The sequence below is a fragment of the Scyliorhinus canicula genome, chromosome 11 (assembly GCF_902713615.1).
Source record: "Scyliorhinus canicula chromosome 11, sScyCan1.1, whole genome shotgun sequence".
Lineage (NCBI taxonomy): Eukaryota > Metazoa > Chordata > Chondrichthyes > Carcharhiniformes > Scyliorhinidae > Scyliorhinus > Scyliorhinus canicula.
In genome coordinates this window covers 1,096,454-1,120,168 of record NC_052156.1, presented here as the reverse complement: position 1 = coordinate 1,120,168, position 23,715 = coordinate 1,096,454, and the positions used below count along the sequence as shown (strand labels likewise).

The following is a 23,715-nucleotide window of genomic DNA, read 5'->3' as shown; positions in this document are numbered from 1 at the left end:
GATTCTACCCAAGCCCCGCCCTTCCTGGTGCATGTGACTATTCATAACATTGAGATGCTGGAATTTAAAAAGGGCAAACTATTTGATTGATTAATAATTTATGTCAAAATTGTGATGAGCAGTTTGAAGTGGCTCTTTAATTTTGGAGTTGGTTACACGCTGGGGCCTGCAGTGATTGGCTGGTTCCCAATGACTTTCAGCTGGACAGCTCCAGCTCTCCCTGTGCTGAGTTACTCAGAGTCTGAGTGTGTTTCTGAGTGAGACTGTTTGCAGAGATGAAAGTTGCTTTAGTAAAGATGCTGTGCCGTTTTGGTAAGTGGATTTCTGTTTCTGTGGGAGTTTTATTATTCTAGTTATTCTCATTCCAGCTCTGAATGAAGACCGGACCCTGACCCTCTGTAAACCCTGCAGCTGTTTGCTGCTATATTTGGGTTAATAGTCTGGGTGAATGGGAGAATTGGGGCGGGGGAGGGAATGGTTTGTGTGTGGGAATATCGGGGGGAAATGAGGGAGGAGATGTTTTTTGGGGGATGGTGGTGTTTTTGGGAGGGGGGAATGGGGGAGGCGGTGGTGTTTTTGGGAGGGGGGAATGGGGGAGGCGGTGGTGTTTTTGGGAGGGGGGAGTGGGGGAGGCGGGTGGTGTTTTTGGGAGGGGGGAATGGGGGAGGCGGGTGGTGTTTTTGGGAGGGGGGAATGGGGGAGGCGGTGGTGTTTTTGGGAGGGGGGAATGGGGGAGGCGGTGGTGTTTTTGGGAGGGGGGAATGGGGGAGGCGGTGGTGTTTTTGGGAGGGGGGAATGGGGGAGGGGGGAATGGGGGAGGCGGTGGTGTTTTTGGGAGGGGGGAATGGGGGAGGCGGTGGTGTTTTTGGGAGGGGGGAATGGGGGAGGCGGTGGTGTTTTTGGGAGGGGGGAATGGGGGAGGCGGTGGTGTTTTTGGGAGGGGGGAATGGGGGAGGGGTGGTGTTTTTGGGAGGGGGGAATGGGGGAGGCGGTGGTGTTTTTGGGAGGGGGGAATGGGGGAGGCGGTGGTGTTTTTGGGAGGGGGGAATGGGGGAGGCGGGTGGTGTTTTTGGGAGGGGGGAATGGAGGAGGCGGTGGTGTTTTTGGGAGGGGGGAATGGGGGAGGCGGGGTGGTGTTTTTGGGAGGGGGGAATGGGGGGAGGCGGTGGTGTTTTTGGGAGGGGGGAATGGGGGAGGCGGTGGTGTTTTTGGGAGGGGGGAATGGGGAGGCGGTGGTGTTTTTGGGAGGGGGGAATGGGGGAGAGGTGGTGTTTTTGGGAGGGGGGAATGGGGGGAATGGGGGAGAGGTGGTGTTTTTGGGAGGGGGGAATGGGGGGAATGGGGGAGAGGTGGTGTTTTTGGGAGGGGGGAATGGGGGGAATGGGGGAGAGGTGGTGTTTTGGGAGGGGGGAATGGGGGAGAGGTGGTGTTTTTGGGAGGGGGGAATGGGGGAATGGGGGGAATGGGGGAATGGGATGAGGTGGTGTTTTGGGAGGGGGGAATGGGGGAGGTGGTGTTTTTGGGAGGGGGGAATGGGGGGAATGGGGGAGAGGCGGTGTTTTTAGGAGGGGGGAATGGGGGGAATGGGGGAGAGGTGGTGTTTTTGGGAGGGGGGGAATGGGGGGAATGGGGGAGAGGTGGTGTTTTTGGGAGGGGGGAATGGGGGAGAGGTGGTGTTTTTGGGAGGGGGGAATGGGGGAGAGGTGGTGTTTTTGGGAGGGGGGAATGGGGGAGAGGTGGTGTTTTTGGGAGGGGGGAATGGGGGAGAGGTGGTGTTTTTGGGAGGGGGGGGAAGGCGGTGTTTTTGGGAGGGGGGGGAAGGCGGTGTTTTTGGGAGGGGGGGAAGGCGGTGTTTTTGGGAGGGGGGAAATGGGGGAACGGGGGAGAGGCGGTGTTTTTGGGAGGGGGAAACGGGGAGAGGCGGTGTTGTTTTTTGGGGGGAGATGGGATGGTTATTGGATGGTTTGTGGTGGTTCGGGTTGGAGTGAAGGAGGGAGATTCGGGTCAGTCTGTGATTATTGACTCTTCTTTTTTAGTGGCCAATTGGAGTGATTCCACAAGCCCCTCACTGCCCACTGAAACCCCCAACCCTGTGACACCAAACCTTGACACCACCAGACATCATTACCGGGTCATTGGCACCACGCCAGGGTCGGCCCAAGAGAAAAGGAAAGGAGGACCCAACCGCAGCAAACTCTCCAAATCGGAAATCGGGACTCCCAGCAACTTCCAGTGAGAATTCCAAAAGCTCCGGTTCCCAACACTAAACGGGCTGGGAAGGGTTTGAGGTTGAATTTGGTTTCTGGGTCAATGACGGGGGGGTTTGAGGTAAGGGGGTTGGAGAAAGAGTTGGTGAATGTCGGTGTTTGGAGTTGAGGAAGTGATGGTGGGAGGCGCTGTTATTGATCGTGGGTAAGTTGGTGTTTGGAGTTGGGTTTCAGTGGGGGTATTGGGGTTTTTGTGGGGTGGAGGGATCATAGATGGGGTAAGGTATCAGCGGGAGGGTTTGGATTTGAAGTTAAACGGGTGATGGATCGGATCAATGGAAAGAGTTTGCAGAACTGTTATGGTACTGTGGGATTTGAGTGTTCTGGTACATGAACTTAATACTATGAAAGTGATTATGAAGGCAGACGGAATATAGTTTTTTTTATTCCGGAGGTAACCGAAAGGGTTGATGAGGGTAATGCTGTAGATGTGGTGTACATGGACTTTCAAAAGGCATTGGATACAGTGCCACACAACAGACTTGTGAGAAAGTATAGCTCCTGGAATAGAAGGGACAGTAGCAGCATGGATAGAAAACTGGCTGAATAATAGGAAGCAGAGAGTAATGGTCAATGGTATTTTTCAGACAGCAGTAAGGTTATAATTTCAAAGTTTGTGGATGATTCAAAGCTTGGACGTATTGCAAACTGTGAGGAGGACAGTGTAGAACTTCAGAAGCACAAAGGCAAGTTGGTGGAATGGGCTGATTGGTAGCAGATAAAGTTCAATGTGGAGAAGTGAGGTGGAAAGCACAGTAGCATAGTGGTTAGCATTGTTGCTTCACAGCACCAGGGTCACAGGTTCGATTCCCGCTTGAGTCACTGTCTGTACCGAGTCTGCATGTTCTTCCTGTGTCTGTGTGGGTTTCCTCCGGGTGCTCTGGTTTCTTCCCACAAGTCCCGAAAGACGTGCTTGTTGGGTGAATTGGAAATTCTGAATTCTCCCTCAGTGTACCCGAACAGGCGCCGGAGTTTGGCGACTAGGGGATTTTCACAGTAACTTCATTGCAGTGTTAATGTCAGCCTACTTGTGACAAAGATTATTTAAAAAATTTAAATTGTGCTTTGGTATGAATAACGTGGAGAGACAATATACTGTATAAGGGGTAAAATTCTTCAAGGGCTGCAGGAGCAGAGGGACCTGGGTGGATCTGTGCGCAGATCATTGAAGGTGACGGGACAGGTGGAGGGAGCAGTTAATAAAGCAGAGAGTATTCTGGGTTTTATGAATAGGGACCGAGAGTACAAGAGCGAGGAGTTTACGCTGAATTTCTACAAAACACTAATTCGATCTCGGCTGGAATATTAATAATGATGTGGAGATGCGAGCATTGGACTGGGGTGAGCACAGTAAGAAGTCTTACAACACCAGGTTAAAGTCCAACATTTTTGTTTCAAACAGGAGCTTTTGGAGCACTGCTCCTCCCTCAGGTGAACATAAGAACATAAAAACTAGGAGCAGGAGTAGGCCATCTGGCCCTTCGAGTCTGCTCTGCCATTCAATGAGATCATGGCTGATCTTTTGTGGATTCGGCTCCACTTTCCGGTCCAAACACCATAACCCTTAATCCCTTTATTCTTCAAAATACTATCCATCTTTATCTTAAAAACATTTAATGAAGGAGCCTCTACTGCTTAACTGGGCAAGGAATTCCATAGATTCACAACCCTTTGGGTGAAGAAGTTCCTCCTAAACTCAGCCCTAAATCTACTTCCCCTTATTTTGAGGCTATGCATGGTAGCACGAGTGATTATTACTGTGGCTTCACAGCGCCAGGGTCCCAGGTTCGATTCCTGGCTTGGGTCACTGTCTGTGCGGAGTCTCCACATTCTTCCCGTGTGTGCGTGGGTTTCCTCCAGGTGCTCCGGTTTCCTCCCACAGTCCAAAGATGTGCAGATTAGGTGGATTGGCCATGATAAATTGCCCTTCGTGTCCAAAAAAGGTTAGGAGGGGTTAATGGGTGGGTGAGGGCTTAAGTGGGTCAGTGCAGACTCGATGGGCCGAATGGTCTCCTTCTGCATTGCATGTTCAATGTTCATGTCCCCTAGTTCTGCTGTCACCCGCCAGTGGAAAAAACCTGCCCGCATCTATCCTATCTATTCCCATCATAATTTTATACGTTTCTATAAGATCCCCCCCCCTCCCCCCCAATCATCCTTCTAAATTTCAATGAGAACAGTCCCAGTCTACTCAACCTCTCCTTGTAATCCAACCCCTTCAGCTCTGGGATTAACCTAGTGAATCTCCTCTGCACACCCTCCAGAGCCACTAAGTCCTTTCTCAGGTAAGGAGACCAAAACGAACACAATACTCCAGGTGTGGCCTCACTAACACCTTATACAATTGCAGCATAACCTCCCTTGTCTTAAACTCCATCCCTCTAGCAATGAAGGACAAAATTCCATTTGCCTTAATCACCTGTTGCACCTGTAAACCAACTTTTTGTGACTCATTCACTAGCACACCCATTTAAATAATCCCGTTTGCTGTTATTCCTACCAAAATGGATAACCTCACATTTGTCAACATTGTATTCCAGCTGCCAGACCCTAGCCCATTCACTTAACCTATCCAAATCCCTCTGCAGACTTCCAGTATCCTCTACACTTTTCACTTTACCACTCATCTTAGAGTCATCTGCAAACTTGGACACATTGCCCTTGGTCCCCAACTCCAAATCATCTATGTAAATTGTGAACAATTGTGGGCCCAACACTAATCCCTGAGGGACACCACTAGCTACTGATTGCCAACTAGAGAAACACCCATTAATCCCCACTCTTTGCTTTCTATTAATTAACCAATCCTCTATCCATGCTACTACTGTACCCTTAATGCCATGCATCTTTACATCCATTGGCTTCCCGTTATCTACTGCACTGGTAATGTCCTCAAAAAATTCCTCTAAATTAGTTAGGCACGACCTGCCCTTTATGAACCCATGTTGCGTCTGCCCAATGGGACAATTTCTATCCATATGCCTCGCAATTTCTTCCTTGATGATGGATTCCAGCATCTTTCCTACTACCGAAGTTAAGCTCACTGGCCTATAATTTCCTGCTCTCTGCCTACCTCCTTTTTTAAACAGTGGTGTCACGTTTGCTAATTTCCAATCCACCGGGACCACCCCAGAGTCTAGTGAATTTTGGTAAATTATCACGAGTGCATTTGCAATTTCCCTAGCCATCTCTTTTAGCACTCTGGGATGCATTCCATCAGGGCCAGGAGACCTGTCTACCTTTAGCCCCATTAGCTGGCCCATCACTCCATCCTTAGTGATAACAATCCTCTCACAAGGTCCTCACCTGTCATAGCCTCATTTCTATCAGTCGCTGGCATGTTATTTGTGTCTTCCACTGTGAAGACCGACCCAAAAAACCTGTTCAGTTCCTCAGCCATTTTCTCATCTCCCATTATTAAAACTCCCTTCTCATCCTCTAAAGGACCAATATTTACCTTAGCCACTCTTTTTTGTTTTATATATTTGAAGAAACTTTTACTATCTTTTATATTCTGAGCAAGTTTACTCTCATAATCTATCTTACTCTTCTTTATAGCTTTTTTTTAGTAGCTGTCTGTTGCCCCCTAAATATTTCCCTGTCCTCTAGTCTCCCACTAATCTTTGCCACTTTGTATGCTTTTTCCTTCAATTTGATACTCTCCCTTATTTCCTCAGATATCCACGGTCGATTTTCCCTCTTTCTACCATCCTTCCTTTTTGTTGGTATAAACCTTTGCTGAGCACTGTGAAAAATCGCTTGGAAGGTTCTCCACTGTTCCTCAACTGTTCCACCATAAAGTATTTGCTCCCAGTCTACCTTAGCTAGTTCTTCTCTCATCCCCTTGTAATCTCCTTTGTTTAAGCACAAAACACTAGTATTTGATTTTACTTTCTCACCCTCCATCTGTATTTTAAATTCCACCATATTATGATCGCTCCTTCTGAGAGGATCCCTAACTATGAGATCATGAAGCAATCCTGTCTCATTACACAGGACAAGATCTAGGACTGGGAATGAAGAGGTATGTTCCAGAAACACACACATAGACAAATTCAAAGATGCCAACAATGCTTAGAATATGAGCATTTGCAGGTAATTAAATCTTTACAGATCCAGAGATAGGGGTTACCCCAGGTTAAAGAGGTGTGAATTGTCTCAAGTCAGCACAGTTGGTAGGATTTTGCAAGCCCAGGCCAGATGGTGGGGGGTGAATAGGATGCAACATGAATCCCAGGTCCCGGTTGAGGCCGCATTCATGCGTGCGGAACTTGGCTATAAGTTTCTGCTTAGCGATTCTGCGTTGTCGCGTGTCCTGAAGGCCGCCTTGGAGAACGCTTACCCGGAGATCAGAGGCTGAATGCCCTTGACTGCTGAAGTGTTCCCCGACTGGAAGGGAACATTCTGGCTGGTGATTGTCGCGCGATGCCCGTTCATCCGTTGTCGCAGTGTTTGCATGGTCTCGCCAATGTACCACGCTTCAGGACATCCTTTCCTGCAGTGTACGAGGTAGACAACGTTGGCCGAGTTGCACAAGTATGTGCCACATACCTGGTGGGTGGTGGTCTCGTGTGTAATGGTGGTATCCGTGTCAATGATCTGGCATGTCTTGCAAAGATTGCCATGGCAGTGTTGTGTGATGTCGTGGTCGCTGTTCAGAAGGCTGGGTAATTTGCTGCAAGCAATGGTTTGAGGTTGCGCGGTTGTTTGAAGGCAAGTAATGGGGGTGTGGGGATGACCTTGGCAAGATGTTCATCCTCATCGATGACGTGTTGGAAGCTGCGAAGAAGTTGTCTTAGTTTCTCCGCTCTGGGAAAGTACTGGATGACGAACGGTGCTCTTGTCGGTTGTGTCCCGTGTTTGTCTTCTGAGGAGGTCGGTGCGGTTTTTTGCTGTGGAATATTAATAATAATAGCTTATTGTCACAAGTTGGCTTCATTGAAGTTACTGTGAAAAGCCCTCAGTTGCCACATTTCGGCGCCTGTTCGGGGAGGCCGGTACAGGAATTGAACCTGTGCTGTTGGCCTTGTTCTGCATTGCAAGCCAGCTCTTTAGCCCACTGTGCTAAACCGAATATTGGGCACAGTTCTGGGCTCCACAGTATAGGGAAAACGTTAGCTCATTGGAGAGAGTGCAGAAGAGGTTTACAAAGATGGTTGTAGGGAGGGGAAACTTCAGTTATGAGGATAGATTAGAGAGATTGGAACTGTTCTCCTTGGGGAGAAGGAGGCTGAGATGAAATTTGATAGAAATGCTCAAAATCATGAGGGGGCTTTTCAGAGTAGACCAGGAGAAACTGTTCCCACTCATAAAGGGATCACGAATGAGAGGGGCTCAGATTTACTGTGATTTGCAAAAGAAGCAAATGTGATGTGATAAAAAACTGTTATCCGCCAGCGAGTGGGTGGGATCTGGAATATTTGGCGTGGAAATGTGGTGGAGGCAGGTTCAATCGGGGCAGCCGAGAGGGTGTTGGAGAATTGGGTGCAGGGAAAAGGCAGAGGAATGGCACTAAGTCACGATGCTTGTTTGGGGAATCAGTGCAGACCCGACAGGCCAAATGGCGGCGTAACGATTCTGTGATTCTGTTTATTGCCAGGGCAATCGAATATAATGTTGGGGATGTTTTGCTATAATTGTACGTGGTATTGGTGAAACTGGAACTCTAGGCCTGAGACAGTTTTAGTTTCCTTATTTGCGATGTAGTCGCATTAGAGCAATTCTGAGAGGGTTCCTGGGATGTTGGGGCTTATCTCATTGGGAAAGATCGGGCGGTTCTATACCCACTGGAGTTTAGAAGAATGAGACGTGATCTTATTGAAAGACCAGATTCTGTGGGGGTTTGATAGGGTTATTACCAGGAATATGTTTCCACTCGAGGGAGTGACTACAACCAGGGGGCAAGAATAAGGTTTAAGAATAAGAGGTTTGACGCCAAGATTGGGAGAATTTCTCGCTGGGTATTTGGTCTGTGGAATTTTCTAACGGAGCGCTGGAGGCTGGGATATTGAATTTATTCAAGGCCGGGTTTGACACATTTTGATCTAGTGAGTCAAAGGTCATGGGGCAGGTGGGAATGTGGTGTTGACATCACAATCTGATCGAATGGCAGAGCAGACTGGAGGGACCGTGTGGCCTCATTATCGTGTTTCTGTTGGGTGGCTGGCTGGGATTGGGGAATATCGGGGTTTATGGTTAATGGACTATTTGCTATTCCTGCTGACGGGGCCATTGTTTTTCTCTCCATAGACACATTGGTCATGTGGCCTGGGACCCTGAAACTGCCTTTGATGTAAGTGCAGAATCGCCCCCCCTCCTCTCAATTAATGTAGTCTGGGGGGGGGGGGGGGGCATGATCGTGTTGGGGAGGGGCTGAGGAAACTAGAGCTCTGGGCCATTGTGTGACCCTAGCCTGTAGGCAGCGAATGTGCCCTCGACTACTCCCTCCCTACTACCCACTTCCTTTGAGGGGGTGTGGACCCTGGGTTTCGTTATGGGGCAGTGAGCTCAGCTCTGCAGCATCATTTTGGTGAGCAGTCTCTGTGGAGGGACTGGTGGGTCTGTGGTAAGGGGGGGATGCGGTGAGAGTCTGGGCCTGTGCCCATGGGGAGGGGGGCAAGGTCTGGGCCTCCCATGGTGAAGGATGGGGAGGGGGGCAATGGGTCTGGGTCTGGACCATGGTGAGCGGTTTGGGGGGGGGGGGTGCAGGGTCTGGGCCTGTGCCCATGGTGAGGGGTTGGGGGGTGGTATGGGGGACCAGGGTCTGGGCCTGGGCCATGGTGAGGGGTTGGGGGGGTGCAGGTTGTGGGCCTGGGCCCGTAGTGGTGTGGGGGGGGGGGGGGGGGGTCTGTGTCTGGGCCTGGACCATGGTGACTGGTTTGGGGGGGGGGGGTGCAGGGTCTGGGCCTGTGACCATGGTGAGGGGTTGGGGGGGGTGGTGTGGGGGAGCAGGGCCTGGGCCCATGGTTGGGGGGTGGTGTGGGGGAGCAGGGCCTGGGCCCATGGTTGGGGGGTGGTGTGGGGGAGCAGGGTCTGGGCCGATGGTGGGGGGTGGTGTGGGGGAGCAGGGCCTGGGCCCATGGTTGGGGGGTGGTGTGGGGGAGCAGGGTCTGGGCCTGGGCCGATGGTGAGGGGTTGGGGGGTGGTGTGGGGGAGCAGGGCCTGGGCCCATGGTTGGGGGGTGGTGTGGGGGAGCAGGGTCTGGGCCTATGGTGAGGGGTTAAGGGGTAGTTGGCGAGGTGTGTGAGCTGCTCTCCATTACCTCCTCTCTGCTGTAGATGGATCTGCTGGAGCCGGATTTGATGGTGTTGCTCCGAGAGTCGACAATGAAGAGAAAGCGGCTGAAGGGTGTCGGAAACGTACAGCTGACCTACAATGTTGTCGATCAGAAAGGAGGGATTGAAGCTGTGGGGACAGAAATGGAACAACGAGGTACCGGAAGGGTCTGAGGAGGTTTGGGCGAGAGGGAGAAGGCTGATTGGGGTCTAGACGTGGGAATGTTGGTCAGGGTGAGGGGGAATTTTCACTGAGACATTAGAAATAAAGCACCTGGTTATTTGGCTCCCCCCCCCCCCCCCCCCCCTGTGGAGTTTGGAGTCTGACTCCATCACAGCTGGAGAGAACAGGGTTTGATTTATACCCTTGGGGATGGATATCGGGGCTACGATAGGTGGAGGCTGGGGAGAGATTGACAGATGTCATGGACAAAGGGATGTAAATGGTGGTGATGAAGGCTGGAAGGAGGATGCTGATAGGGGCACATTGAGATCAGAATGTGATGACAGAACAAAGGTAGGCAGTGTTTCAAAGGCCAACCTGGACCAGGGGACAGGTAGCCCTGGGGGTGGGGGGGTGGGGGGGGAGAGAATGGGGGGGGGGGGTGGAGAAACGGATTGTTGGAAGAGAAACACCGCGGGCAGTATAAATCTCATCCTATTTCCTGTTCTGATGAAGAGTTATCCAGACTCTTCTCTCCTCCGATGCTGTCAGACTCGCTGAGACCTCCCGTTCGGTTTTGTTTTCGGATTCCAGCTTCTGCAGTAATTTACTTTTATCTGAATGAAAGTGGGTGGTGGGTCACAGGGTCAGAGGCAAGACTGATTCTCACTCTCTCCCTCTCTCTCCTCCAGTTGCCTCCGGGTTTAATTGTGCGAGAGCAGTTGCTCCTCCTCCATCCAATGACGAAGAGCTTCTCCCTCATGAGGCAGGAACAGGTCCTGCTCACCCCTCTGCTCAAACAAGGAGAGGTCAACGTGCTTCTCCCAGTCCTGGGCAACCTACTCCACGAGGAGCAGAAGCGCTCCTTCCACCCAGTCCAGAGTTTGGAGGCCTTTCCCCTCTCACTAATGTATTCAGTGCCCCAGTTGCCTCACCCCCTCCACCCCCTGTCTTTGACAGTGTTGCCTCACCCCCTCCAAATCTCCGAAATAATTTTCTGCCTGAAGACGACAGACGAGGTGCTGGGTTGAATCCAGTGGAGACGGGGAAATCTCTGGGAGCAGCCAGTTCTCGATATTTGTTGTTGGATCAGATCCGGCATGGATGCAATTTAAAGTCGGTAAGTCTGGGGAGGATGCTGTCGAATTTCGAGCATAATAGTATTGATTCACCAGGATAATGGCCGTGATCGGAATCAATACTGATATAGATGAGGAGAGATGTGAGATTCTGCGACTGTTTCCGCCAGAGTCGGGAAGGTTAGGGAGAGATTTAATAAAGGTTTAAATATTGAGAAGCGTTTTGGTGGTGTGAACAGGGAAGAAGTTTGCTCTGGTTGGGAATAAGTGCTGAGAAGATCCATTTCCCGAGAAGCCCATGACTGGTTTGCTATAACTTGACCAGAACTGTGGAATCCTGGAACGACTTAGCCCTGGTCCTGCTATGAATGTTCCTGCCCTCTGTGCACAATTTGGGAGACCACACAACCTTACTCTTTATTTGGTCATAAAATCTCATAATTGTCGGTGGTGAGCTCGATCCTCCACCTCAAGATTTTATCGTTTTTGATCTTGCCCCGCTATGTGTTATCAAACATGAAGGCTACCGACCATTGGTCAGTGAGAAGAGTGAATCTCCTGCCGTCCAGGTAATGCCTCCAATGTCGCACAGCTTCAACGATGGCTTGGGCCTCCTTTTCAACAAAGGAGTGCCGAATTTCAGAGGCATGGAGGGTGCGGGAAAAGAATGCCACGGGCCTGCCTGCCTGGTTGAGGGTGGCGGCCAGAGCAACGTCTGATGCATCGCTCTCGACTTGGAAATCTCCCACAGACTCACCGGGGAGTTGATACCGTGTGGACAGGAGGTCCCTGGCGTAGATTTTGTTGGTCTGCTGGGTGTAGTTCTCCTTCAGTAGCACCATAGCCTCGGCGTAGGTGGGTGCGTCCCGGATGAGGGGAAAGATATTGAAGCTCAGCCACGTGTAGAGGATCTGGAGCTTCTGTGCCTCTGAGGGTGATTCAGTTGCAGATCCGATGTAGGCCTCGAAGCAAGCTAGCCAATGTGCGAAGGCCGACTTGGCGTTGTCTGCTTGAGGTGCAGCTGCAGGCGATCCGGCTTGATGCGGAGATCCATCGTTGGAAAATCTCTGCGTAATAAATTGATGCACTATCAATTACGATGAGATGAGAGTAGAGAGTAATCGAGGCTTTATTACGCAGAGATGTGGAGCCTCCCGCAGCTGCTGCTGAAATGGCTGTAGCTTGGAGAGCCCACACATTTATACTCCGCCTACTGGGCGGAGCCAGCAGGCAGGGATCTACCCCCGTACCTGTAGTACAGGGTCGATACCCTCATGCAGTATACACAATACAACAGTGGTGAGTACCACACCATTTAAAAATCAAGTGCCTCCTATTGAAGAAGGAAATAAAGAGGAAATCTTTATTTAATAATCTTTGGGATTCCCATTGACTGAGCAGTGGATGCCAGGCCATTGAATATTAACGGCTGAGTCAAACAGACCTTGATCTACAGAGAAGTCCAAGGTCATGGGGGACAGAGTGGATAAACATTTTATACAAAGATATTGTGAGTGAGGGAGTGGGATTACTTTGGGATTTATAAAGGACTGTAGGAAGAGATGAGGCAGTGATGGGATTGATACAGGGTTATTGGGAATGGGGAAGTGGGATTTGTTCAGCATGGATACTGTGGTAAGATGGCCAACAGCCTGAATTTTAGGCCCGATACAGAATTGGATATTTTAAGTTAAACCACAGACCATATGGGAATTCAAACAACCAAGTTTGCATATACTCAACAGAGACAGACAGCTGGGGCATGTCCAGACCTGCCCTGTAAACAAGACATCGGAAGATAATTGGTCCCATTGAAATGCATTTGGTTGTGGATTTCGCAGATGAAGAACAGATTTTCTGGCATCCAGACCACCTTGTTTAGGATAAGGTTGCCTGCGAACAATGAACCTGAAGGTGGACCCTCTGGTTTCCTGCTGAGTTGTTGTGGCCCCTACACAGATACCTCGACTGAGGGCCAGAGAAGCCTCTGGAAGGCACAAAGAGGGGTATAAGGAGGCACTCAGTGACCCTCTCCAGCGAAGACTCGATGTAAAGGCAGCAGAGGAGGCTGCACAGCAGTGCAGGGAACTGAAGGAAGCAGTGTGCAAGGCCCACTTTCACAGATAAAAGCCCTGAGACGACCCAGCCTCGCCTGCAGCTTGATCCAGTTCATCAACTCTGGTAGTATTAAGAACCTTGAGGCATACTATAGACGGGGTAATTTTAAGGGTAACTATTTCATTGTGTTTTAAAATAAACTTGGGTTGAATTATAAACTTCTGTTTGTCCTTTGTTCATCTTGTAAATAAGGGCACCTGGGTAAGCTTTTGATTAATAAACTGGTCAAAGTGTCTGGAATGTTCCAGGTTTATGGGTTTACAGATGATATAGGATTAGTTTGGGATTGATGCAGGGTTATGGGCAGGGAGAGCATGGCAGTGGGATTTAATTTGGGATTGGTAGAGGTTGAGAATGAGGCAGTGGAATTAGCTGGGGAAAGAATAGGCCCACTCAGACAAAGGAAGGAAGTTCTGTGTGGAGTCAGAGAAAGTGGGTGAGATCCTTAGTGAGTACTTTGCATCAGTATTCACCACGGAGAGGGACATGACGGGTGTGAGGTTAGGGATGGGTGTGTGAATACTCTGGGACATATCAGCATAATGAAGGAGGAAGTGTTGTCCATCTTAAAATGCATTGAGGTAGACAAGTCCCCTGGGCCAGATGGGATATATCCCAGGTTACTGTGGGAGGCAAGAGAGGAAATAGCTGGGGCCTTAACAACTCTTTGCATCGTCTTTGACCATGGGTGAGGTTCCAGAAGACTGGAGAATAGCCAATTGCACCCTTTGTTTAAGATGGGATAATCCAGGTAATTATAGGCCGGTGAGCCTGACGCGAGTGGTGGGGAAGCTATTGGAGGAGATACTGAGGGACAGAATTTATTCACATTTGGAAGCAAATGGACTTGTCAGTGACAGGCACCATGGTTTTGTACGGGAAAGGTCATGTCTTAACAACTGGATAGAGTTTTTTTAAGGGGATGGCAAAATTATTTGAGGGGAAGGCTGTGGACGTCGTCTACGTGGGCTTTAATCAGGCGTTTGACAAGGCCCCTCATGGCAGACTGGTACAATAGGTAAAGTTGCATGGGATTCGGAGTGTGCTAGCTCAATGGATAAACAACTGGCTTTGCAACAGGAGGAAAATGTAGATTGTCTGATTAGCAAATTTGCAGATGACACAAAGGTGGAGTTGCAGATAGTGAAGGAGACTGTCAGAGAATACAACAGAATATAGATAGATTAGAGAGTTGGCAGAGAAATGGTAGATGGAATACAATATGGACAAATGAGGTGATGCATTTTGGAATATCTAATTTGGGTGTGAATTATACAGTAAATGGCAGAACCGTTAGGATAATTTGCATACAGAGCGATGTGGGTGTTCAGGTCCATAGTTCCATGAAAGTGGCATGCAGGTGGATAAGGTGGTCAAGAAGACATATGGCATGCTTGCTTTCATTGGCCGGGGCATTGAGTACAAGAGTTGACCGGTCATGTTACCGGTTGTTTAAAACTTTAGTTAGGCCACATTTGGAATATTGCGTGCAATTCTTATTGCCACACTACCAGAAGGACGTGGAAGCTTCGGAGAGAATGCAAAAAAGGTTTACCAGGATGCTGCCTGGTCTGGAGAGTGTTGGCTATGAGGAGAGGTTGAATAAACTCAGATTTTTTTGATTGGAAAGACTGAGGCTGTGGGGAGATCTGATTTGAGTTCAACAAAATGACGAGAGGTATAGACAGGGTGGATAGTCGGAAGCTTTTTCCCAGTGTGTAAAACTCAATTACCAGGGAGCACAGGATCAAAATTGAGAGGGGGAAAGTTTAGAGGAGATGTGCAGGGAAAGTTTTTCACACAGAGGGTGGTGGGTGCTTGGTGATGGTGCCAGTGGAGATGGTGGAGGCAGGCACGATAGCAACGTTTAAGATATATCATTATAGACACATGAACGGGCGGGGAATGGAAGGATGCAAATCATTCGGGCAATAAGCAGTAGGTCTAAATAAGGAATCTGGATCGGCGCAGGCTTGATGGGCCGAAGGGCCTGTTCCTGTACTGTAATGTTCTTTGTTCTCTTTGGTGAAGGGCTATGGGTGAGGAGAGAATGGTGGTGTGATTTAATTTGGGATTGATTCAGGCAGAGTGGAGCAATGGGATTAGATTTGCTTTGTTTGGCCCCTTGTTCCGCATTGGTCACTGTTTGTCGATGTATCATTTGTCAATGTTCTCTGATTATTCTTTTTGTCTACTATGTACGTTCCCTCGGTTGCAGAAAAATACTTTTCACTACTTCTGTAAATGTGACAATAAATAAAATCAATCAATCAAAATTTGGGATTGATTTTCGGGGTTTGAGAGCGAGCGGGGCTAAAGGTGAGAATAGGGATTAGTTTAGAATTGATGCAGAATTATAGAAGGAGTGGGGCAGTGGGATTAGTTTGGGATTGATACAGGGCTATGGGGAGAGTGGGCGCTCAGATTAATTTGAGGTTGGTACAGAGCTATGGGAAGAGCATGGGGCACAGTTTAATTTAGGGATTGATACAGGGCTATGGGGAGAGCGTGGGGCACTGAGATTAATTTGGGGTTGATACAGGGCTATGGGGAGAGTGTGGGGCACAGATTAATTTGGGGATTTATACAGGGCTATGGGGAGAGCGTGGGGCACTGAGATTAATTTGGGGTTAATACAGTGCTATGGGAAGAGTGTAGGGCACAGATTAATTTGGGGATGTATACAGGGCTATGGGGAGAGTGTAGGGCACTGAGATTAATTTGGGGATTTATACAGGGCTATGGGGAGAGAGCGGGGCACTGAGATTAGTTTGGGGTTGATACAGGGCTGTGGGGAGAGTGTGGGGCACTGAGATTAGTTTGGGATTGGTACAGGGCTGTGGGGAGAGCGTGGGGCACAGATTAATTTGGGGATGTATACAGGGCTATGGGGAGAGTGTGGGGCACTGAGATTAATTTAGGGATTGATACAGGGCTATGGGGAGAGCGTGGGGCGCTGAGATTAGTTTGGGGTTGATACAGGGCTGTGGGGAGAGCGTGGGGCACAGATTAATTTGGGGATTTATACAGGGCTATGGGGAGAGTAGGGTCAGCACAAAGGCCAGAGCCATCCTGTCAATTGTGTTTAAGAAAAATTCAGAAGAGGGTGATTCTACAGTAAGGACTCATTCTGATTGGTACTGCAATAACTTCTACAAGTTTGCTGACGATACGACCATAATGGGCCGGATCTCGAATAACAACGAGTCAGAATACAGGAGGGAGATTGAGAACCTAGTGGAGTGATGCAGCGACAACAATCTATCCCTCAATGCCAGCAAAACTGAAGAGCTGGTCATTGACTTCAGGAAGCAAAGTACTGTACACACCCCTGTCAGCATCAACGGGGCTGAGGCGGAGATACATAGATAGAAGATAGGAGCAGGAGGAGGCCTTTTGGCCCTTCGAACCTGCTACGCCATTTATCACGATCATGGCTGATCATCCAACTCAATATCCTAATTATGCATTTTCCCCATAGCCTTTGATCCCATTGCGCCCCCCCCCCCCCCCCCCCCCCCCAGTGCTATATCCAGCCGTCTCTTGAATATATTCAATGTTTTAGCATCAAACACTTCCTGTGGTAATGAATTCCACAGGCTCACCACTCTTCGTGTGAATAAATGGGGCAGCACGGTAGCATTGTGGATAGCACAAATACTTCACAGCGCCAGGGTCCCAGGTTTGATTCCCCGCTGGGTCACTGTCTGTGTGGAGTCTGCCCGTTCTCCCTGTGTGTGCGTTGGTTTGCTCCGGGTGCTCCGGTTTCCTCCCACAGTCCAAAGATGTGCAGGTTAGGTGGATTGGCCATGATAAATTGCCCTCGGGGTCCAAATTGCCCCTTAGTGTTAGGTGGGGTTTCTGGGTTAAGGAGATAGGGTGGCGGTATGGGCTTGGGTAGGGTGCTCTTTCCAAGAGCCAGTGCAGACTCAATGGGCCGAATGGCCTCCTTCTGCACTGTAAATTCTATGAAAAAATGTCTCCTTATTGGCAACACGGTCGCATTGTGGATCGCACAATCGCTTCACAGCTCCAGGGTCCCAGGTTCGATTCCGGCTTGGGTCACTGTCTGTGCGGAGTCTGCACATCCTCCCCGTGTGTGCGTGGGTTTCCTCCGGGTGCTCCGGTTTCCTCCCACAGTCCAAAGATGTGCAAGTTAGGTGGATTGGACATGATAAATTGCCCTTAGTGTCCAAAATTGCCCTTAGTGTTGGGTGGGGTTATGGGGATAGGGTGGAGGTGTTAACCTTGGGTAGGGTGCTCTTTCCAGGAGCCGGTGCAGACTCGATGGGCTGAATGGCCTCCTTCTGCACTGTAAATTCTATGATCTATGTCTGAAATGGTTTACCCTCACAGAAGGGCACAGAAGGCTGGGTGAGTAAATTTGCAGACGACACTAAAGTCGGTGGAGTTGTAGACAGTGTGGAAGGATGTTGCAGGTTACAGAGGGATATAGATAAGCTGCAGAGCTGGGCTGAGAGGTGGCAAATGGAGTTTAATGTAGAGAAGTGTGAGGTGATTCACTTTGGAAAGAATAACAGGAATGCGGAATATTTGGCTAATGGTAAAATTCTTGGCAGTGTGGATGAGCAGAGGGATCTCTGTGTCCATGTACATAGATCCCTGAAAGTTGCCACCCAGGTTGATAGGGCCTATGGTGTGTTGGCCTTTATTGGTAGAGGGATTGAGTTCCGGAGCCATGAGGTCATATTGCAGCTGTACAAAACTCAGGTACGGCCGCATTTGGAGTATTGCGTACCGTTCTGGTCGCCTCATTATAGGAAGGACGTGGAAGCTTTGGAACGGGTGCAGAGGAGATTTACCAGGATGTTGCCTGGTATGGAGGGAAAATCTTATGAGGAAAGGCTGATGGACTTGAGGTTGTTTTCGTTAGAGAGAAGAAGGTTAAGAGGTGACCTAATAGAGGCATACAAAATGATCAGAGGGTTAGATAGGGTGGACAGTGAGAGCCTTCTCCCGCGGATGGAGGTGGCTAGCACGAGGGGACATAGCCTTAAATTGAGGGGTAATAGATATAGGTCAGAGGTGGGTTTTTTACGCAAAGAGTGGTGAGGCTGTGGAATGCCCTACCTGCAACAGTAGTGAACTCGCCAACATTGAGGGCATTTAAAAATTTATTGGATAAGCATATGGATGATAATGGCATAGTGTAGGTTAGATGGCCTTTAGTTTTTGACTTCCCATGTCGGTGCAACATTCTGGGCCGAAGGGCCTGTACTGCGCTGTATCGTTCTATGTTCTATGTTCCTCAGACTGTGACCCCTCATTCTGGACACACCCATCATTGGTAACATCTTCCCTGCATCTACCCTGTCTAGTCCCGTTAAAATTTTATAAGTCCCCATGAGATCACCCTCATTCTTCTGAACTCCAGTGAGAACAATCTCAACCTAGTCAATCTGGTTAGCAGTTTCAACTTCCTAGGGGTGCACATTTCCAATTGGTCCGTCCACGTCGACGCTACCACCAAGAAAGCACAACAGCGCCTATACTTCCTCGAAACTAAGGAAATTCGGCATGTCCACATTAACCCTTACCAACTTTTACAGATGCACCATAGAAAGCATCCTATCGGGCTGCATCACAGCCTGGTATGGCAACTGCTCGGCCCAAGACCTCAAGAAACTTCAGAGAGTCGTGAACACCACCCAGTCCATCACACGAACCTGCCTCCCATCCATTGACTCCATCTACACCTCCCGCTGCCTGGGGAAAGCGGGCAGCATAATCAAAGATCCCTCCCACCTGGCTTAATCACTCTTCCAACTTCTTCCATTGAAATGAAAATCGCTTATTGTCACGAGTAGGCTTCAATGAAGTTACTGTGAAAAGCCCCTAGTCGCCACATTCCGGTGCCTGTCCGGGGAGGCTGGTACGGGAATCGAACCGTGCTGCTGGCCTGCTTGGTCTGCTTTAAAAGCCAGCGATTTAGCCTGGTGAGCTAAACCAGCCCCCATTGGGCAGGAGATACAGAAGTCTGAGAACACGCACGCACAGACTCAAAAACAGCTGCTTCCCCGCTGTTACCAGACTCCTAAACAACCCTCTTATGGACTGACCTCATTAACACTGCACCCTGTATGCTTCATCCGATGCCGGTGTTATGTAGTTACATTGTGCACCTTGTGTTTCCCTATTATGTATTTTATTTTATTTTCATGTCCTAAATGATCTGTTTAAGCTGCTCGCAGAAAAGTACTTTTCACTGTACCTTGGTATACGTGACAAATTAATCCAATCCAACTTCTGGTGAGGTTTAGTTTGGACCTAGAATATGTTTATTTTTCTCTGAGCCGAAAGTCTGACCGAATCACTGTCCCAGTGTAGCACCTGCCTGATTATCGGCTTCTGTGTGGACTTAATCATTGGTTGTGATGTTTAATAATCACTGCCCAGAAAATGATATGGAAATTTACACTGTGCCCTGTTGGAATAAGCTGGATGACTGAATTGTGGCTTTGAAAGAATGGCAGTTCTGAACCTTTTGACTTGAGCATTCTAATCTCATCATAACTTTCTTTCAGATAGCTGACAGCCCGGTCTCCAGACCCATTCCACCTGCTGAGGCCGATGACATTGTGGGAGCCCTTATAAAAGTAATGCAGAAAAGGAATCGTGTCATTCACTCGTCAAGTGAGCCAGAATGTTTCTGTTTCTTTGATAGGATTTGATAGGATTGTACTACAGACCCACAAATAGCAGGAAATTGAGGAGCTAATATGTAGGGAGATTACAGAAAGCTAAAAAATATAGGGTGGTTTTCGTTGGGGATTTTAACTTTCCTAGCATTGATTGGGACAGCCATAGCATTCAGGGCTTGGATGGAGAGAAATTTGTTGTGTGTATTCTGGATACATTTCTCATTCATGGATGGCCCAACTAGAGAGGGGGCAAAACCAGACCTCCTCTTGGGAAATGAGGAAAGGCAGGTGACAAGAGGTGTTAGTGAGGGATCAATCTGGGACCAGTGACCATAATTCCATTAGTTTTAAGATAGCTATGGAGAATGATAGGTCTGGCCCAAAAGTTAAAATTCTAAATCGGGGCAAAGCCAATTTTGATGGTATTGGACACGAACTTTCAAAAGTTGATTGGGGCAGTCTGTTGGCAGCAAAGGGACAGCTGGTAAGTGGGAGGCTTCAAAAGGGTGTTAACTAGGGTTCAGGGTGAGCACATTCCTTTTAGAGTGAAGGGCAAGGCTGGTAGAAGTAGGGAATCCTGGATGACTCAGGATATTGAGGCCCTGGCCAAAAAGAAGGAGGCATACGACATGCATCAGCAGCTGGGGTCAAGTGGATCCCTTGAAGAATATAGAAGTTGGAGGAGTAGAGTTAAGGGAGAAATCAGGAGGGCAAAAAGGGGACATGAGATTGCTTTGGCAGATAAGGCAAAGGAGAATCCAAAGAATTTCTACAAATACATAAAGGGCAATAGAGTGACTCAGCAGGAGAGGGCCTCTTGAGGAACTACAAGGTCATTTATGTGCGGATCCACAAGAGATGAGTGAGATCCTAAATAATTATTTCTAATTGGTTTTACTACTGAGAAAGGCATGGATGTTAGGGAATTTGGGGAAATAAATTGTGATGTCTTGAGGAGTGTACATGTTACAGAGAAGGAGGTGCTGGATGTCTTAAAACGCATCAAGGTAGATAAATCCCCGGGACTTGATTAAATATATCCCAGGACGTTGTGGGGGTTAGGGAGGACATTACGGTCTTCTAGCAGTGGTATTTGAATTGTCGGCAGCCACAGGTGAGGTGCCTGAAGATTGTAGGGTAGCAAATGTTGTATCTTTGTTTAAGAAAGGCCACAGGGAAAATCCTGGGGACTACAGACTGGTGAGCCTAACGTCTGCGGTGGGTAAGTTGTTAGAGGGTATTTTGAGAGACAGGATCTATGGACATTCGGAGAGGCAAGGACTGATTAGAGACAGTCAGCATGGCTTTGTGAGTGGAAAATCCATGTGTCTCCAATTTGATTGAGTTTTTTGAAGGGGTAACCAAGAAGGTAGATGAGGGCAGTGCAGTCAACGTTATCTACATGGCCTTCTGCAAGGCCTTTGACAAGGTACCACAAGGTAGGTTGTTGCATAAGGTTAAATCTCAAGGGATCCAGGGTGAGGTACCAGCCAATGGGATACAAAATTGGCTTGGCGACCGAAGAGAAAGGGTGGTTGCAGAAGGTTGACTTTCAAATTGGAGTCCTGTGACTAGCGTTGTGCTGGGCCCACTGTTATGTTATTTATATTAATGATTTAGATGAGAATTTAGGAGGCATGGTTTGCAGATGGCACCAAGATTAGTGGCATAGTGGACAGTGAAGAAGGTAATCTCTGATTGCAACAGGATCTTGATCAATTGGACCAATGAATGGTCAATGAATTTAGATAAATGTGAGGTGATGCATTTTGGTAGATTGAATTGGGGCAGGACCTACTCAGTTAATGGTGTTGGGGAGAGTACAACAGAGATCGAGGAGTACAGGTTCATAGCTGCTTGAAGGTGGAGTGGCAGGTGGACAGGGTGGTGAAGAAGGCATTCAGCAGGCTAGGTTTTATTGGTCAGAACATTGAATACAGGAGTTGGGACGTCTTGTTGAAGTTGAACAAGGCATTAGTGAGGCCATACTTGGGAGTACTGTGTACAGTTCTGGTCACCCTATTATAGGAAGGATATTATTTAACTAGAAAGAGTGCAGAATAGATTTACGAGGATGCTACCGGGACTTGATGGTTTGAGTTATAAGGAGATGCTGGGTAGACTGGGACTTTTTTCCCTGGAGCGTAGGAGGCTCGGGTAATCTTGTAGAGGTTAATAAAATAATGAGGGGCATAGATAAGGGAGATAGTCAACATCATTTTCCCAAAGGTAGAGGAGTCTAAAACTAGAGGGCATAGGTTTAATGGGGGAGGGGGGAAAGGGGTCCAGAAGAGCAATTTCTTTCAGAGCGGTGAGTGTCTGGAAAGAGCTGCCAGATGATTCAGAAGTACAGGCGGGTACAATTTTGTCTTGACAATGACATAGGAATGCTAGGTATAGAGGGATATGGGCCAAATCAGGGCAATTGGGACTAGCTTGGTGGTTTAAAAACTGGGCGGCATGGACAAGTTGGGCCGAAGGGCCTGTTTCCATGCTGCAAACCTCTGACTGTTCTGAGCCGTTGCGAGTCATTGGGCAGAATTTTGTAGCCCCTCCCACTGGTGGGATTTTCAGCATCACACGAGTTTTGAGCAGTCTTTTCCATTTTACAGCGTGGCCCCCACCACCCCAGGACGGGGTGTGGTTAAGAGAGGATGGGACAGGGTCGTGGAGGTGGGAGAGGATGAGACGGGGTTTGGGGGTGGGAAAAGATGGGACAGGGTTTGGGGGGGTGGGGTGGGATAGGAGAGGATGGGACACGGTTTGGGGGGGATGGGTGGGATAGGAGAGGATGGGACAGGGTTTGGAGGATGGGATGGATGAGACAGGGTTTGAGGGTAGTAGAGAATGGGACAGGGTTTGGGGGGTGGGTGGGATAGGATGGGACAGTCTGTAGGATGGGACGGTCTGGAGGATGGGATGGATGAGACGGGGTTTGAGGGTGGTAGAGAATGGGACAGGGTTTGGGGGGGGGGGTGGAATGGGAGAGGATGGGACAGGGTCTGGAAGATGGGATGGATGAGACAGGGTTTGAGGGTAGTAGAGAATGGGACAGGGTTTGGGGGGGGAGTTGGGATCGGAGAGGATGGAACAGGGTTTGGGGGATGGGACAGGGTTTGGGGGATGGGACAGGGTTTGGGGGGAGTTGGGATAGGAGAGGATGGAACAGGGTTTGGGGGATGGGATAGGAGAGGATGGAACAGGGTTTGGGGGATGGGATAGGAGAGGATGGGACAGGGTTTGGGGGGATGGGAGAGGGTTTGGGGATGGGTGGGTGGGATAGGGGAGGATGGGACAGGATTTGGGGGGGTGGGATTGGAGGGGATTGGACAGGGGTTTGGGGGGGATGGGTGGGATAGGAGAGGATGGGACAGGGTCTGGAGGTTGGGGTGAATGAGACGGGGTTTGAGGGTGACAGGGTTTGAGGGTGGGAGAGAATGGGACCGGGGTAATGCTGGGCTGTACGAGGACATTGTAATTTTGATTATCTGTTTCTGCTCCAGCTGATTTTGAAGATGACGATGAATGGGATGATTAAATTCTTCACCCCTCAAGGTGCGAGGTCATTTTTGGATCAACGCCATTGTAGAAATGCCAATAATTCCTCGTCTGTCAACTTTTATTTCACCATGTTTCTGGGACATTTTTTCTTGTTTGTGGTTTTTTAATCAATATTTTGAATTCCCCTATTCCAGCCCTGTACAGGGGCTGCTGGCAGCAAATCTGAAGAAGGAATGAATGTTGTGAAAGACTGATTGGGGGGGCTGAGTGTGTCTGGGTTTTGTGGGGTTTGAAGGGGGTGGGGCTGGGTTTTGGGGGAGGGTTGGTGTTTGGTGTGGGGGTCTGGGTTTTGGGAGGAGGGGTGCTTTGGGAGGGGGGTTGCTGACTGTGAGCCTGGGGGGGGGGGGGGTGGGGTGTTGGGATTCTGGGGGTTGTTGGGGGGGGGGGGGGAGAGAGAGTCTACCTTCTGGGGTGTGTTGTATTTTTGGGGGGCAGGTTTTGGGGGGGTCGGGTGTTTTTTTTGGGGGGGGAGTGACTGAGCGGGAGGTGGGTGTTGGGGGGAGGGTTGCTGACTGAGCTGTGGGGGGTGTTGGGCGTGAGGTTGCATTTGGGGTGCAGGGGTTGGGGGGCGTAGGTTCTGGGGTGTATTTG

At 49.2% G+C, this 23,715-nt stretch overlaps 1 protein-coding gene across 4 annotated transcripts; it reads left to right on the top strand.

Moving 5' to 3' along the window:
• Positions 1–234: 234 nt before the first annotated feature.
• LOC119973706 (neural Wiskott-Aldrich syndrome protein-like) lies at positions 235–23,343 on the top strand. 4 transcript variants are annotated; one of them, XM_038812092.1, is made up of 7 exons: positions 235–312; positions 2,037–2,232; positions 8,517–8,559; positions 9,545–9,698; positions 10,397–10,824; positions 19,447–19,518; positions 23,067–23,343. In XM_038812092.1, exons 1-7 carry the CDS (start codon positions 276–278, stop codon positions 23,229–23,231), a joined length of 1,095 nt encoding a protein of 364 aa, XP_038668020.1. In that variant the 5' UTR covers positions 235–275; the 3' UTR covers positions 23,232–23,343. The 4 variants fall into 4 exon arrangements, with proteins under 4 accessions (XP_038668020.1, XP_038668022.1, XP_038668021.1 ...); XM_038812094.1 differs by having other exon boundaries at positions 19,451–19,555; positions 23,067–23,201; XM_038812093.1 differs by having other exon boundaries at positions 19,447–19,555; positions 23,067–23,201.
• Positions 23,344–23,715: the final 372 nt, after the last annotated feature.

What these genes read in the sequence shown, in the direction of transcription:
- LOC119973706 (XM_038812092.1), top strand. Translation starts at nt 276, where the DNA reads ATGAAAGTTGCTTTAGTAAAGATGCTGTGCCGTTTTG. An exon ending in ACCCTGAAACTGCCTTTGAT is followed by an intron (nt 8,560 to 9,544) that starts GTAAGTGCAGAA and finishes TCTCTGCTGTAG; the next exon opens with ATGGATCTGCTGGAGCCGGA. An exon ending in TTGTGGGAGCCCTTATAAAA is followed by an intron (nt 19,519 to 23,066) that starts GTAATGCAGAAA and finishes TTTCTGCTCCAG; the next exon opens with CTGATTTTGAAGATGACGAT.